At 42.1% G+C, this 17,480-nt stretch overlaps 1 protein-coding gene across 1 annotated transcript in view; it reads left to right on the top strand.

The window, feature by feature from the left end:
- Positions 1–17,134, top strand: part of LOC109966276 (ubinuclein-2-like) — a 29,167-nt gene extending 12,033 nt beyond the window's left edge. The window contains exons 5-15 of the mRNA XM_020611005.1: positions 1,073–1,143; positions 2,593–2,722; positions 3,749–3,855; positions 4,015–4,125; positions 4,651–4,794; positions 7,311–7,361; positions 7,492–7,534; positions 8,282–9,790; positions 9,901–10,108; positions 11,593–11,661; positions 12,899–17,134. Coding sequence (XP_020466661.1) covers positions 1,073–1,143; positions 2,593–2,722; positions 3,749–3,855; positions 4,015–4,125; positions 4,651–4,794; positions 7,311–7,361; positions 7,492–7,534; positions 8,282–9,790; positions 9,901–10,108; positions 11,593–11,661; positions 12,899–12,945 — 2,490 coding nt within the window. The 3' untranslated portion in view covers positions 12,946–17,134. The remainder of the gene's footprint in view (positions 1–1,072; positions 1,144–2,592; positions 2,723–3,748; positions 3,856–4,014; positions 4,126–4,650; positions 4,795–7,310; positions 7,362–7,491; positions 7,535–8,281; positions 9,791–9,900; positions 10,109–11,592; positions 11,662–12,898) is intronic.
- The last annotated feature ends 346 nt before the right edge of the window (positions 17,135–17,480 follow it).

Raw genomic sequence — 17,480 nt, 5'->3', positions numbered from 1 at the left:
GGGGGGCTGCAGTGATGGTTGACTTTCTACAACTTTCTCCCATTTCCCGACTGCATCTCTGGAGCTCAGCCACAGTCATCTTTGGGTTCTTCTGTACCTCTCTCACCAAGGCTCTTCTCCCCCGATAGCTCAGTTTGGCCGGACGGCCAGCTCTAGGAAGGGTTCTGGTCGTCCCAAACGTCTTCCATTTAAGGATTATGGAGGCCACTGTGCTCTTTGGAACCTTAAGTGCAGCAGAAATTTTTTTTGTAACCTTTGCCAGATCTGTGCCTTGCCACAATTCTGTCTGTGAGCTCTTCAGGCAGTTCCTTTGACCTCATGATTTTCATTTGCTCTGACATGCACTGTGAGCTGTAGGGTCTTAGACAGGTGTGTGGCTTTCCTAATCATGTCCAATCAGTATAATCAAACACAGCTGGACTCAAATGAAGGTGTAGAACCATCTCAGGGATGATCAGAAGAAATGGACAGCACCTAAGTTAAATATGAGTGTCACAGCAAAGGGTCTGAATACTTATGACCATGTGATATTTCAGTTTTTCTTTTTTAATAAATCTGCAAAAATGTCAAACATTCTGTGTTTTTCTGTCAATATGGGGTGCTGTGTGTACATTAATGAGGAAAAAATGAACTTAAATGATTTTAGCATATGGCTGCAATATAACAAAGAGTGAAAAATTTAAGGGGGTCTGAATACTTTCCGTACCCACTGTATGTACCTGTAAGAAAAATTCAGTGTTTTCACACCACAAATGAGCCTCATCAAAGTTATTTTGGAAGTGGTCTGAAACCTTCTTCTTTAATTTGATCTTGGTTTGGCTATTGGGTCCACACCAGAGTTTGACTGACAGCTTTCACAGCAACCCCAGTGAACTGCACTACAGGCAAACGTTGCAGTGTTTTAACCAAGCAGCTTAAAATTACAGCCAGATAAAGCTCATCGTCACACAGGTAAAGGAGAAGTAAGGAAGAACATTGCAGCCCTCAGAGGCGGAGCATCACAGATTTATGTATATGTAGTTGTGCTGTACTGGTGCAGTGTTGTTTGCTGACTCGACCTTTTCTCCCACAGGCCTCACGGCAGTTTGATCAGGAGGGCAGGAAGAAGTTTTTCACCCTGGATATGAATAACATTCTGCTGGAGTGAGTAGGACAGCTTTTAAATCACCACCAACCCGATCCCTGCTCCCTCCCCGCTCCCTTTTCAGTCACACATACTGATACAAAGTTAGCTGGCTGGATCTGGGGGTGGGGGCGTTGTGTTGAGCACATAATTGATATAGTCTGCGGTGACTAGACAGTTTTCTGAAGTTTCTGCCATAGTATGTACTGATGTGCGCTACTGTTCAAAACTTTGGGTTTTTGACAGTTGTTTGTTTTGGCGTAATTCAACAGTCGAACACGCTCGAGGCATTTGTTCAGATAGATAGTGGCATCTGGAAAGTCACTATGCTGGTAATTCTGCCGTTTGACACTCCCATCTTTTTGTTTTTCACAGCATGGATGTGTTTTGTTTTGTTTTTTGACTCGTTATCCTGCTATAGGATGAAACCCTGAAAAAGTCTGACTTTGTTAATTTTCATTGTGAAAGTAATGCTTCAGAGGGTGTAGTAAGTCTTTTCCAACAGTCATTGCACAGATAGGATTTGTTGTTGTACATAATCAACAAAAGGTGGAACATCTGTAGGAGTTGCATCAATGTTCAAAGTTTAACTTAGTTCTGCCGCTGCAGAAAAGATGAATGTTGAGCTAAATGTACACACACGGTTTTTGGTGACACTTTTTCCTCTTTGTTTTCCCAGTGGCAGTTTACTTCTTATCTTTGTACTGTTTAAGGTTATTTTAGACTCAAACTGCTTTAATTTAATAACAAAAAATGGAGGTGATCCCAGAATTTTGGACAGTGGTGTATGTCAGCAGTTTGTTTCCACACATTGTTTTTTCTGTTTATGCCTCAGTAACTTGTTAAAGACACGTCAGAGAGTGTCAGTGGAGCAGTGAACTCTGTGGTTTGGTTTCCACCGGAATCGAGATGATCGTGATTAGCTCTCACCTGGTTGTTGCTCGCACTGTGTCAGAGGATATTTACATAAAGTTGAGAGTTGCTCTACCTTATGCAGATATCTCTGTAGTGTGGCTGGGCACTTTGTGTATCTGTAGCTTTGCGGGTGGCGCAGGACTTCAGTGAGCAAGATCTTATTCACGATGACTGGCAGCTGTCGAAGGCCCAGCCTTTTGAATCTGTATGTGTGAAGGCACCGTTACTCATTTTCAGCAGATGTTCCTCTCCACCTCTCCTGCTGTCTTGAAGCGTTTAGTTTCCTCTGTCTGTTTTAATGACATTTTTCAGTTCAAGTCCCCCCTCTTCATCCTCATGTTCATCCTTCTCTCTCTGCTCTGTCAGTGCCTTTTATTCTTCACTATCTATTCCTTCAATCTTCATTTCCCCTTTATACTGTTTTCCTGTATTCCACCATCTTTTTCTCCCTCATTACTTTCCTTCTCTTTATCCTTACTTTCCTTCTCTTTATCCTTCTGTCCCTTCTGAATTCCACATTACTGACTTCTTCTCTCTCCTCTTCCTCCTCTCAGTATTGAGCTGCAGGTGCAGGAGCAGCCTTCTGAGGTACGTTCAGACATCTACTCACACATGGAGGCATTTGTCCCGTGCAACAAAGAAGCGCTCCTCAAACGGATGAAGAAGCTCAGCCTCAACATCCAGGTGGGTGAAGCTTGTCTGTATGAGAAACCCCCTTGCCTTATATTGATTAAAAAAAAAAAACATGTTTACATGTCTTTTGTAGTCTTCTTCAGAGGTGGGAAGTAACTGTATGTTTACTCAAGTACTGTACAGTTTTGAGGTATTTGTACCTCGAGTGTTTTCATTTTCTGCCACTTTATACAGGTACTTCACTACATTTCAGAAAAAACATGGTACTTTGTACTCACTACATTTATGTGATAACTCTAGTTACTTTTCAGAATGAGATTAATAAAACTAATTACAGTATAAGTTTAGTGATTACCTTACATCCTTGATGTAAAGTAATTAAAACTAGATCCACCTTTACCAGCTGCAGTTTTAAATGTGATGTACACAATAAAGCATCAGTAATTATAATCCAGTAATATGATGTACATTTGATGTGAACTGTGCCATTCTGCATAATATGCACTTTTACTTTTAGTACTTCAAGTATATTTTTATTCTAATGTTTTTCTGTTTTTTCCTAAGTAGCATTATGAATGCAGGACTATTTTTACATTGTGTGTTTGTGTTTTGTAATGTTCCTTTGTAACTTATGTGGCAACAATTCTATGACTACAAAATAGCAGCTATCTGGGGATCAGGAAAGCAGTAGAGTGAAAGTGTTTCCTTCAGATGTTGTCTTTTGATTTGTAATTATATTTCTGACCATTTAATCTCCTGCTGTTTCAAAACTGGTTAGATTATTTTTGCATTTTCATGGAGCTTTGAATCCCTAGCCACCGCTTCAGTTGTTAATGTGTAGGCGGGCTAGTGCAAGGAGGACTGCCTAAAGACGGGCTTCCAATGACTTTGGTTGTGAAAAGTTCAAATTCATTGTTGACAGAATACATCATCTCTTGCTCTTGCTACTGTTCTTTTCCTTTTTCTTTCTGTTGTCTGCATCTCTTCATCTTTTTTTGGTTTCTTTGCCTCTTGTTCCTTTTTTATTTCCCTATTTCTCCGTCTCCCCTTGTCTCTAACACAACCTGTCTACCTCAGGATGACCGACTACGGACACCACTGTTGAAGCTGAAGTTGGCAGTGTGCAGTGTGATGCCAGAGCAGATAGCCAGATATAACATGGACTGCATGGCCAAGGTTGCCAAGTAAGTAAATCACCTTGTGTTTTTTTTGTTGTTGTTGTTTCACAAGGCAGAAGAGTAAGAAACCACTAAAATTGGATGTTTTCAGGACTTTATTGAAGCAGTTTGCCTGTGAATGTGTGTTTATACATGTATTTATGAGTGAGTGTGTTTTTGTTACAGGCAACAGTCGGAGGAGGGTGATAAGAACGGCTCAGAGGAGGAGGATGAGGAGAAACCTGGGAAAAGGGTGATGGGCCCACGGAAGAAGTTTGTCTGGGACGACAAGCTCAGGTAATGATCCAGGACTGTCTTGCTGGTATAGCTGGCTGTGTAGTGTACAGAGCTTCTGTGGTGCTGTACCTTGTATTCACTGTTTTCTCATACCAGTCCTATTTTCTCTTGGTGTCTAGTCTAGTGTAGTGAACAGAGCATTCACAGGCCTTAAAGTTTGCTCAAAGTTGCTGGGATGGAGAAAAATAATGACTCAGAAGTGAATGAGGGGAAAACGTCGACAATGTAATGAATATTCCTCAGCAAGTTACTAAGAATTAACACTTTATATTCTGGAGAATTAAACTCGCACTGCTTTATCTTTACTCTAGTGTGCATAAAAGCAGGTCTCATGTCATTTTTGACCTATAGTTTGCACAATTTGAGTCTCTGAATTTCACCAAACAGGATCTTTTTAAGTTAATGGAAACATACAAATGTAGCCATGGTGAATTAAAAAAAAAAGGATTCTCTTAATGAAATGACAAAAACCTTGAGGTACACCTGCAGGTTTTAAAGTTGCCTTGGACATTTGTGTTTGTACAGGAACCTGCTGTGCAGCTTGGTGCGAGTGAAGCTAAGCTGCTATGAGATGGAGAAGCAGTGCTCTCTGTCTGTGGAGGACTACCTCAAGGCCTTCCTAGAGAATGAGGTCAAACCACTGTGGCCCAAGGGCTGGATGCAGGCCAGGTTTGTGTGTGTGTGTGTGTGTCTCTGTGAATGTACAGTCGTGACCACAAATATCGGCACCCTTACATTTCTGTCAGCTAATGCACCACTTCTCACAGAAAATTGTTGCAGTCACAAATTATTTGGTATTCTCATGTTTATTTCTTTTGTTTGCATTGGAAAAAACAAAAAAGCAGAGTGAAAAAGCCAAATCTGACACAGAACTCCAAAACTGGACTGCACAGATTTATTGATACCTTTTCAAAATCATAAGAAATAGTTGTCAGACATGTGATGCTCCTTTAATTTGTAATGAAACTCACATTATATTTAGAGGTGTCTTTACGTCTTTGTTCTCCCCAGCTACACACATGAGAGGGTCAGAATATTAGGAACACCTTGGAATTATAATGTAGTCCAGTACAACAGCAGCTTCATTTTCAGTATAGTTGAAGTTGAGAATAAAATGTAACGCATTAATCACACAAACATACAACCTCAGTGCTTGAACTCCACTGGAGCTGTGTAGCTGGTTGTTGTCATATGTGGAAGTCGTAATTTTTATAATGTACAAACTGGGATTCCCTACTCTGCTGGGAAAAATACAAGTTTGACGTTCAGGTTTGTTTTTTTTAAACCGTTTTTCTCAGGATGTCAGGATGGCCATAGCTGCTCTCATGGCCAGCAGCAAGCAAATAGTACTTTTTCAGTGGTTTGATTTTTTTATTATTATTATTATTTTTGGCCTGTTATTTCCTCTGTTCTGGTCAACTGTTGTTCACTGCATGTAAAAGGCCAAACACTGGCAGTTCTATCTTTTTCACATACAGTCAGGGAAAAAATTATTTGAACCCCAGCTGATGATGAGAGCAGCTATGGCCATCATGACATCCTGAGAAAAAAGGGTTTAAAAAAACAAACCTGAACGTCAAACTTGTATTTTTCCCAGCAAAGAGTAGGGAATCCCAGTTTGTACATTATAAAAATTACGACTTCCACATATGACAACAACCAGCTACACAGCTCCAGTGGAGTTCAAGCACTGAGGTTGTATGTTTGTGTGATTTTGTAAGTTATCCCACTAACAAAGAAATGATCAGTCTATAATTTCAATGGTAGGTTTATGTGAACAGTGAGAGACACAACAATAAAAAAAAATCCAGAAAAAAGCATTACAAAAAAAGTTATACATTAATTTGCATTTTCATGAATGAAATAAGTATTTGATCCCTTTGCAAAACGTGCTTTAGTACTTGGTGGCAAAACCTTTGTTGGCAATCACAGAGGTCAGACGTTTCTTGTAGTTGGCCACAAGGTTTGCACACATCTCAGGGGGGATTTTGACCCACTCCTCTTTGCAGATCCTCTCCAAGTCATTAATGTTTCGTGGCTGATGTTTGGCAACTCGAACCTTCAGCTCCCTCCACAGATTTTCTATGGGATTAAGGTCTGGAGACTGACTAGGCCACTCCATGACCTTAATATGCTTCTTCTTGAGCCAATCCTTTGTTGCCTTGGCCGTGTGTTTTGGATCATTGTCATGCTGGAATACCCAACCACGACCCATTTTCAATGCCCTGACTGAGGGAAGGAGGTTCTCACCCAAGATTTGACGGTACATGGCCCCATCCATCCTCCCTTTGATGAGTCAGATGTCCAGTGGCAAACTGCAAACGGGCCTGTAGATGTGCTTTCTTGAGCAGGGGGACCTTGCGGGCACAGCAGGATTTCAGTCCTTCATGGATTAGTGTGTTACCAACTGTTTTTTTGATGACTATGGTCCCAGCTGCCTTGAGATCATTGACAAGTTCTTCCCGAGTAGTTCTGGGCTGATTCCTCACCGTTCTCATTATCATTGAAACTCCACGAGGTGAGATCTTGCATGGAGCTCCAGACCGAGGGAGATTGGCAGTTAATTTATGTTTCTTCCATTTGCGAATAATCGCACCAACTGTTGTCACCTTCTCACCCAGCTGCTTGGCGATGGTCTTGTAGCCCATTCCAGCCTTGTGTAGGTCCACAATCTTGTCCCTGACATCCTTGGAAAGCTCGTTGGTCTTGGCCATGGTGAAGAGTTTGGAATCTGGACTGATTGATTGCTTCTGTGGACAGGTCTCTTTTATACAGGTAACGAGCTGAGAGGGCTCCCAATGTCAGCTCGTTACCTGTATAAAATACACCTGGGAGCCAGAGATCTTGCTGACTGATAGGGGATCAAATACTTATTTCATTCATGAAAATGCAAATTACTTTATAACTTTTTTTGTAATGCATTTTTCTGGATTTTTTTGTTATTGTTGTGTCTCTCACTGTTCACATAAACCTACCATTTAAACTGTAGACTGATCATTTCTTTGTTAGTGGGCAAACTTACAAAATCAGCTGGGGTTCAAATAATTTTTTTCCCTGACTGTATGTCCCATGATTTACTTGCTTTAGATCTCACAAATCAGTAATGATGAATTAGTTCTTGTTGAAAAATGGAGCCTGGGCAGGTATTCTGGTCCTCTGACATTAACACTGTTTCTTCGGCTTAGGATTCTGTTCAAGGAGAGTCTTGCTGTTCATGGTCATCTCACTGGAAATGTGTAAGTAGTTGCTTTATCGCCAACAGTTCGTGTTTTCTCAGTAACTACTTAGGCATGTCAGTGAGACGGAGCTTTGATGCAAAAAGTAAACGGAAAATGCTGAATATTTGCTGGTATTTATTTCACGCAGAGTCAAAAGGAGAGTGGTTCCTGGGCCCAAGGCCAAAGCCAAGGTGAGTGACACTTCAGAGTAGGCACTGTATAATATCTAACAACTTGTATTTTTTTTTATTTTATTTCTAATAGTATAGTCGTTATTTAAACCCACAGTAATTATTTAATTTGAACCTTTAACAGCATGTGTATTACCTGCTACTATCACATTTGCTCACTTCTGAAGACAGTTTTTTATTTAGCCTTAACTTAATTTTATGTGACTCAAAGCACTGAAATGGATCTAAAGTATCTGATGTCCACTAGCCTACCAGGGACGGCTTCTGATGTCTCAGGAGTCTTATTTTATTATCTCCATAATGGAGGGCTGCTTCTTTCTTTGTAATGTTTGTGTGAAAGCCAGTATTCAAATAAGAGTCTCAAACTATAGCAGAAGTAAGCACACACACCAGTAAAGTCCTGTTGCTAACAAAGGATTGTAAAAGGTTTAACATGGAGCCATTATAATAACACATGGTAAATTTAGTATTATGTGCATTTCTATAACTTTTAATACCATCAGAACAGCAGAGTCATGTTACATTCGCCACCCTGTTGCTCTTTGCTAGGCTACAAACAGTGTTTCTTTTTTTTTTTTTTTTTTTTTACACATTAAAAGTTTCCGTTGTAAACATGGAGTTTACCTGTTTATCACATGTTGAACAGGTCATTAGAATAAAAGCCTAGTTCTCAGCCTCTGAGGTAACTTGAAAGAGCTGTTGGCAAGTGTCATGTTACTGATACTGTCCATTTGTCTTGCTTTTCAGGAGGGTCTGTGGATCCACAAACCAGCGCTCACCGTGACCTCCACACCGTCTCTGTCCACCTCCGCACCTGCTCTAACCTCCGCCCACGAGGCCCCCGGCTCCTCGTTGCCCTCTGAGCCCATCTGTCTGTCGGACTCTCTGGATGAGGATCTGATGGCTCCCTCTCTGGACTCGATCTCTCACGCTCTGGCCCTCCTCAGCAACGCATCCAAGGGCGTGGGCCCCTCAGACAGCCCTTTATCTCCTCCACCCTCGCAAATTCCCACCTCCTCTCCTCCCCCCATCACCCCTCACTACCCCTCAGGCTCTCAGCTCTCTGCTTTGGTCACTTCTACAACACCACATCACTCACTGTCTAAGGTGGAGACCTCCCCGCTTGCAGCTGTGTCTGTTGGGAACCTGCCAACAACAATAACAACACAACCAACCTCCTCTTCTACCTCCTCTTCCTTGTCTCCGGCTGTGTCCTCCATAGCTCGCGTGCAGGCAGCAGGCCTGTCGCTGGTCTCTAGGACCGCAGATTGTTCATACGGCCTGATTAAAGGATCTGGCCTTGTGGGCCAAACCCAGAATCAGAGACTTGTTACCATGGTATCACCCAGTCACAGGCCAAGCCAGATAATGGGTGGGAGTGGTAAGTTGCACCCACATCCTGCCCCTTCACCTCCAAAGCAGCGGCCTCCTCCCACGGCTTCTCCTCTGTTGCCTCCGCATCAGAAGGGCTTTGTTAGCCCAGCAGGGATACTGGGGAGTATGGGAGCCCCCCAAGGGCTAGCCAAGAGCAGTGCCAAAGCCAGTGGCACCAGCAGCAATGGCAGCAGCATTACACCTTCTTCCTCCCCCTCCTCCCAGTCCCGGTCCAACTCTGCCTCCCACCCCAGTTTGCAGTCCTTCTGCCCTCCCTCTCCAGTGGCCTCCTCATCATCCCCCACCTCCCATACCTCACACTCTTCTCAAGCTAAATCCCACACACACCACCACCAGCCCAACTTCATCACACCCATGCAGGCCACCCTCACCAAGTCCTCCCACAGCAGCAACTCTTCTCCCATCATCAAGCTCACACCTCGGCCACCTGCGCCCACCCCACCGCCCTCCTCTTCCCCCTCCCCATCGTCCTCACCGTCACACCCGCTGTCCCATCAGATGATCCCTAGCCAACAGCAACAACACCAGTTCTCCTCCAAAATCCCCAAAACCTATCGGCCTCCCTTCACTGTATCAGGCGGTGGGCAGTTGAAGCAAACGCAGGGTAGCTGTAGCTTCACTGGAGGCCAGAAACCTCAGTCCACCACAAGCAACAGTAGCATCAACAGCAACTCTAACAACAGCAAGGGGGTGGCATCAGCTGTCTGCAGCCACCCAGACAAAACTCCCCCATCGTCTTCACCCTCAGTTTCAGCCAGGCAGAGGGTGGTGGGCGGGGCTAACCAGGGCTCAAAAGCAGGAAACGGCTGGACGGCTTCAGGAACTTTGGCCACGTCCTCCACAACATCACACCTCTCACAGGTTTCTCTCATACTACTAAGAAGGATATGTAACAAAGTCCCAGATTTGCAGTTCTGAATCCATGAAAATACAAACTGTGGTTTCACTTCTCTTTGCCCATTTTTCTGCAGGTATCAACCGCAGGCACGTCCATCCTGGGCAGCCCGTCAGCGCTGCCCCTGAGCTTCGGGATGTTGGGAGGCCTGGTGCCCGTCTCGCTCCCCTTCCAGTTCCCCCCGTTGTTCAACTTCAGCCCTCCTGGAGCCCCAGGGGCCACTGGCATGGGCTCAGCCCCCAGCTCCAACTCAGGATACCCCCTAGCTCAGAGCGACCTAATGGGTGAGTGGGCACATAACTTGCTAAAGAATGGTTTGATACTGAAAACTGAAGTAAAGAAAAGAGCAACGTTTGAGATTTAGTGCTATTTTTAGACCCCAGAGGGAAAAATCAAGGGGAACAGAGGTGTTGGACCCTTTTTATGAAACCTTATGCATAAACACCAAGAGATACAGAACAGACAGTTTGATACATGCCAATAGTGTCAGGGAACAGTTGGGAACTTATTTTTTTCCTGGTTTATTTACTTTATAAAAGACAACATCTCTACATTAATCTGGATAAATTCGAAAGCATCGTCTTTGTTCAAAAATGAAGTGTTCACACTAAGCATTTAAGTTTCAAACACCAAAAGGGGTAATGCTCCTCCTACTGCGCATGTGTCGAGGGCAAACAAGCTACACACAAAATAAAAAAACTAGAGAAGAAGAAATGTATACTATTTCGATTTATGTTCCAGGCAATATTTATAGTGAGCAGACTGTAAGAACATAATCTAACAGAAAGAAGAAGCATTTCTGCTAAAGTTTGGAATTATGGTTTCATCACAGAACAGGCAGATAACAGAAGAAAGCAAAGCAGGCTTCACCTTCTTTGACTTCCTCTTTCTCTCCTGGATTATGTTCAAGAAAACGACAAAATGGAAGCTACTGCCACTATCTGTTTGGTCGCCGATATAATAAAGCTCCGTTCTCCTCGTAGACGCTACAACGGCAAGACAGTCTCTTCAGGTTTATACAGTCCAGAGGCCTTTTTGAGAAGCTCAGCTTTTGGGGCAGAAAACACCAAAACCAAGAGAGAGAGAGCTGGTTTTGGATTTATCTGGATTAATACAGACACAGTCTCCTTCTCTAACTTTCATACCTGCACAGTTCTAAGCCATGTTTTTGTGTAATTAGCAAAAATTACAGAAAAGAATAAATAGCGCATTTGCTGTGACTGTTCAGCTATAGTGAGTATCCACTGCAGCAGAATGACGTGTGTGGGACTGAAGGGATGAAGGAAGGTGCCAGCAACTGTTGCTCATTCACGTGTTTTTAAGATTTTCGCATGACAACAGATGAATCAGGCCTTGACCCACAGATAATTGTTAGTAGGATCAACTTGTTGTTGGTCATGTTTTTTAATTTGTGGACAAATCACAATTTTAATTTGAAATAATTAAATGACTGAGCCATACCAGCAGCGTTTCCAATGTGCCTGCTCTGCTCCACATCTCTCTCTGTGACCCTCTTGCCCTGCCTCCTTTTTTTTTTTTTTAATAAACCACCATCTCCCTCCTTTGTCCTCCATCTTTTGTGTTGGTCTCTGTAATCTCAGCCTTTTGTACTTATGCGCTTTGCTGCCACTTCACTTTGTTCCTTGTCTCTCTATTGTTACCAGCCCACTTTTTAACCAGTTTTCCCTTCATCATCTTCCTGCCTTATGGTTGTTGTTGTTGCCTTTTCCCCTCTCATCTGTCCATCTTTCCCTCCATCTCTCCCCAGATCTATATAAGAGCCTACAGTCAGGGTCGCAAGCTGCCCTACCTCCTCACTTGCAGCTTGCTTTCTCAGGTAATCTGCATTCCTCCTCCCTCTCTCTCTCTCTCTCTCTCTCTCTCTCCCCTCCCTCCTTCATCCATCTGCCTGTGTCAAGTTGACTTGTCATCCTCTGCTCAGGTGCTCTGTTTGTTCTGAAACTTTCTGTTAGCATCAGCGTATTTGGTGTTTGGCATGCCTTTGGTTTGTCCTCTTTAGCTGTAGCACGATAAAGACGCATGCAACGTAACTGAAGTCATTCAAAGATGCCATGTATCAGTAGTTTGCAGTAAACAGTTTTGTCCTGCTGTACAGATGGTTGTTTGATTTGAGAGCAGCAGTCTGATTCATGTGAAATCACAATGTGTGATTTGGCTGTCTGAATTATGAAAAATTAAAAAACATTTCCTTCTGCTCCTACTAGCTGATGTCTCATGGACATGTGGCGTTAAATCCTGTCCACTGTTCAGCTTTATTTATAGTTGTAAACAGAAAGTCCAGTCTAACCTGGATTGTTCAATGCAATCAGGTCAAAGAACCATCTAAACACCAGGAGACAGAAACTCAGCCACAGCTCATCATGTGTGAAGCTGCTGCCAGTTCCTACCTGGGCAGCAGCAGCAGCAGCAGCCTCTAAAACCTCCCCCGGAGCCTGTTGCAGCAGCTCAACATGTGATGAACCTCAGACTCTGCACTGAATATGATGATTAAGTTAATTTAACACTAAAGCCATGTCTTTGTTTAATTATGCACTTTTAAAAGTGCATTTCAAATCATTTCTATCTGGAGCAAACCTAACTGCCCTCAACTTGTTTTACATTACATGGAAGTAATCGGCCATAATAATTTGGCATTAAAACCTGTTCACCCGCACCGTGCTGTATCTGGCACACTTCCATCAAAGTGTATACTTCGCCTTTTCTCTAAATGATTATGTATCAAATTGCTGATCAATATGGTGATGCAATACACTGTTAGAAGGTTTGGAACAGAAAATGGTGAGGGCTGTGTCGGTTGTTTCATGTAGACCTTGATGACTCTGACTTGGGTAATGGGGACTCGACTCAGACTCTGGGTTTAGTGACTCAACTATGGCACTAGACTCCACCATAACTAGTGTCTATATTAAAAGGTTTTCAGTTGGTGCAGTGTGTAAACTCAACAAGGTTCAATCAGTCAGTGTTGAAATGCTGCTTCAAGTTATTGGAGGTTTGACAGGATGATTTATTCTCATCTTCATTCAAAGTTTAAAATCTCTGCCCTCTTCACTCAGATGCGAACCAAAGCCAGGGTGGAGACATAAAGAGGAAATCCCACTGACCAGTAATAGTGCAGGAGGCAGGGTGACATCGCAGCTTCCTGACCACATCCACCAACAGGAAACTTCACTCTGACTGACATGATGATGTGGTAATGAGGGGGCGCCACTCCAAGGCCTCTTTTAAAATGGACCTAAAGAAGAATCAGTTTATCCTTGCTACAAACGGCAACGGTGAATTAAGTGTATTTTCTAACAAACCGGGTATGAGAACAAGACCGAGTGAATGAGGAGAACACTTGCTTTTGTTCAGCTTATTTTTATTTTTGTCAACATGTTTACATATGACCGACCTTGATCACTGTGGAATGAGTGTGAGCGAGGTGGTGTTACGGACGAGAGTAAGTCGTATGCTACATAATATAATTTGTATTTAAGCTTATGTGGAATAACAGAACTCTTGTACTGCAAGAGCAAAACAGAAAAGAAAAGCAGACTAAGTTTTATTTTTCTGTCTTATGTCTCAGATGTGGGAATTGTCGTGTCTGTAGAAACTTTATTGTTGGTCATCTCTGTTACCACAAATGACTGTTAAGTAGTAGCTTAAATTAATAATGATAAATTATTTGTAATTTACACAGGGACAAAACCATATTATTGCGTGTGTGTATGTGTGCGCAATCGATTTGAATGTGTGTTTGTGCGTAGAAACAATATACTGTTAATTTCTTTCCAGATTATTCTGAATAAGGATGTGTATCCCTTTTCACAATATTGAGTAAGTTTGATGCCCCTCTCTTGCTCAGTGTGTGTTTTGGTGCTGTTTAAATGCACTGGACCTTCTCTGGAAAAAAGACTTGAACTGAAAATGTTTTGGGCTCCTCTTCTGGTGGGAGGAGTCGCCTGTAAGAGAGGGGAGAAACATCAAGATTGTAGCCTACTTGAATTGTTTGTGAATTAATATTTTATTTACTCTGCTTATTGACTCAAACCAACTTATAACTCAACGCCTTAGTTTGTATTGAAAAAGTATGACAAAGATCTATGCAGGACTGTAAAACGCTCAATGCAAAAGCGCAGATTTTCGCTCGGCTTTCAACCTCTACTCAACTCGTCAGTGCATTTCTGGAGCTGTGAATGTGTGTAGATGGTATGAGACTCCTTTTTATTTTTCTGGAGTGGGTTCAGACAGAATGCAGAGCGAATTTAGAGGTGGTGTGATTACATGCAGTCGATGGAAAGACGGTGAGCTGGTTCCAAGTTGGTAAAATACTCTCCAGTACTCCCTAAGCTCCACGGCCAAATGAATCCCTTATTGAATCTTTCATTCTCGTTGTTGGTAGGGTTGCAACGGTATGAGATTTTCTTGGTATGATAACCGTCTCAGAAAATATCACAGTTTCCTGGTATCACGGTATTTCACGATTACTATTATCATCTACACCGAGTGTCATAGAAATGGAGACAGTTGATTGAGGATTGATCCTGGAGAATAAACCGAATTTTAAATGCAATTAAAAAAAAAAAAAAGCATATAAGTAGAGCATGTTAGTTTGCATCTTAGCACCAGCAGTAGAGGACGTATTCACATCATTTACTTAACTAAAAGTACTGCTATCATGCTTTGTTACAAGTAAAAGCCCTGCACTGAAAATGTTGAGTAAAAGTATCACGAAAATATACTTGAAGTATCAAAAATAGAAGTAGGCTACTCAGTGCAGAAAAACATTATACTGTATATACACTATACTGTTCTGTATACTATTATATCATTGCATTGAAAAGCCTGTCACTCATGCATTGATGGTGGTTTGTAACAGTAGTGCTGTTACAGTGCTCTGAAGGATTATCAAAATAGTTACGTTTATTGTAGGTGCACAACACCACAGCCAAACTGATCCTGTCTGTACCCTCACTTATACGAGCTGGTGAAGTTTGTGTGTGTGTTTCTGGGGTCAGATCAGGATCAGTGCGAGTTATTTTATAAGTTAGAGGTTAACGAATGAACAGTCAGTGTGGAAAATTATTTAGAAAATGTTTTGTGATACCGTTACTAAGCAAATGTGCATGGTATGATAACCATAAGTTTTCATCCCATGGTATACCGTGAACTGGTATACCGCTGCAACCCTACTTGTTGGTTTAGTCTCTTTGGCCTCTATGCTACAAACATTATTTTTTAAAAGATTATATTAAACAAGATCCATTTCCTCTTCATTACAATCAAAGTATAAAATGGAAATAAGTAAATGTACTACAAACATCAGCAAATTAAAAAAGACCTACTTAAATGGTGATATTTACAGGAGAGTATTCATTCAGGTGGAACAAGTCTGTTGTCTAAATATTTATCTGCTGTCTAACGTGTTCAAGAAAGACCTTGCATTATTGAGAAGTTGAGAATATGTTAGGTTGTATTTTGTGACCCAGCAGTGCAACAGCAAGCTCGCCTTGAGGTAACATCAGGCACTTTTCCACTGGAAGGTTCCCGGTATTTTTCTTTCCCAGGAACTAAAGTCTAAGAATTTTCCTTGGGGTAACTTACATTCCTTTCAGTGTATTGTGATTTGGATTTCCACCGCAGCCCTGGGAAGAATAAACAAATCAACCCGCTGATGTAAAAGCGCCATGGTCTTCAGCGGAGTTTTAAGAATGGCGCATATAAAATGCTCTGCGGTAAATGACCAGTCAGCGCTGCTGCCTCACCCCAATAGTTCTTGGACCATCAAAGTATTTCTGTCAACTAGTGCTGCATCTCATGTCTCTTGTATGATTGGTCCTCAAATGTCACCTCTGGGTCAAACAAGGATATGTCCCAAGACTATTATCTGCTCTGAGGAGCAAGGATGCTGGCGGAGGCATGAAAGCATCCGTTCGCTGAAGTTTTTTATGGACTGATTTGCTTTTATCAGAAATTGGTGATTGGATGCTCTACAGATGAAGGGTCTGAGCAAAGGACATCTCATGTCCTTAAATGTGTTTCCTTGATTCTTTTTCTTTTCCTTATTTTCATCTTATGTGGATGAGGCTAAGACACAAGGAAAAGAAACAAAGAAATTCTGGTGCTTATAAGAGACTTGGGATGTACCATTGGGACGTTTTGGGGGGGGAGAACTACACCCTGGAACAAAATTTAGACCCTAGATCCTCCAGTGGAAACAAAGGAATATGAACAAAGTTCTGCAAAAGGTTCCTGTTACAAGAGTAGCTTATTTGGTGGAAACACGACTGTTAAGTGCATGTTAAAAAAAAAATCAGTTACTTATGTGATATTCGCTGAATGAGAACGTAGAATTTGTCATTTTCACAGTTTTTATTGAACTTTAGTAACTACAGACATATCCACAAACTGTTGGCAGAATGGCTGCAAATGGTAGTTGCATAAAAACAAATACAGTATAACACCGATACAATAAATCAGCTAATTTAGAACAAGCTGTACACTTTTATCTTACTTTACCTATTTCATGTTAAGCTGGTGTGGCTACAAAAAACACCTTGAGTAATGTGTGACCACTCCCAAGTTGGAATTACCTCTATTTTCATGGTTCCTTCAGTTCTGCCGATGTTTGTGTGAATGCAGTTATTCTGAGGTTTTTAAGTCGTGAATGTAGTTACTTAAACATGCAGAGATAAGTTTGGGTGGGAGCACAAAGAACCAGAGTTTGTGGCCATTTAAGAGGCTGAGCAGAAAACAAAATGACACAGAGAAAGGGTCAGTACAGCTGTTTTTAGCTATCTTATGGCTATTGTTTGCACAGTCACTGGTGACAAAAACCAGAATGGCCCAGTGGTCAGATTTGTGAAATTCATGATGCTCTCTGTCTGAACTCCTTCATACATTCCCTCAGCTGAATACCTCCGTTGACAAAACCGATCTTCCCGAGTCTCTCTGTTCTCCCTGACTAGTTCCTCCGTGTGTCTGACTGACCGGCAGCACAGAGAACGATGCCAAAGACTGTTCACGTAGCTCTCCTTGATGGGGTGTAGCCGGTTAGTGTGTGGTTGTATTACAGTGTGTGTGTGACATTTCTGACATTTGCTCACAACTGTAAACCCATGAGTGTCGACGTGTGGTCCTTCAGGATGTCATTGTGAAGTCCTGTGACTGGAGCAGTGGGTGACATATTATAAATTGTGCTCTCTTTGGGGTAGGATAAAATGGCATTTTGTGTTTAACTGGTTACTTAATTTGGTCTTTTGTAGATTATTTTTGTGTGTCAACTGAAATTAAACAAAACAGGTGGTTTTCATGACTTTTATTTTCATTTACAAAACTTTCTCTTTATGCTTCAGTTTACAAAACAGTGCAAGAAGGTTTCTGACCACAGGTGCAGGGTTGAACAACATGTAGATAGGAGCCTTCAGCTTCACCTCTGGTTGCAATATGCACCACAAAAGCAAGATGGCGCGCGCGCACCCCCACCCCAATCGATACTTTGGCCTCACTTTTGCATGGTGGCAGGAAGTAGTAACACGCCTTTCAAATTTTCGTACACTTTGTGGCTTCAACTGGTAGATATCTCTCCCTTGTGGACTGAGCTTAATCACCTCCACCAATCCATACAAACCCATGTTGGGCCATTTGTGTCCAAGT

The sequence above is a fragment of the Monopterus albus genome, unplaced genomic scaffold, assembly GCF_001952655.1.
Source record: "Monopterus albus unplaced genomic scaffold, M_albus_1.0 scaffold108.1, whole genome shotgun sequence".
Classification (NCBI taxonomy): domain Eukaryota; kingdom Metazoa; phylum Chordata; class Actinopteri; order Synbranchiformes; family Synbranchidae; genus Monopterus; species Monopterus albus.
Note: the sequence above shows the minus strand (reverse complement) of the source record. Positions and strands in the feature narration are given on the sequence as shown.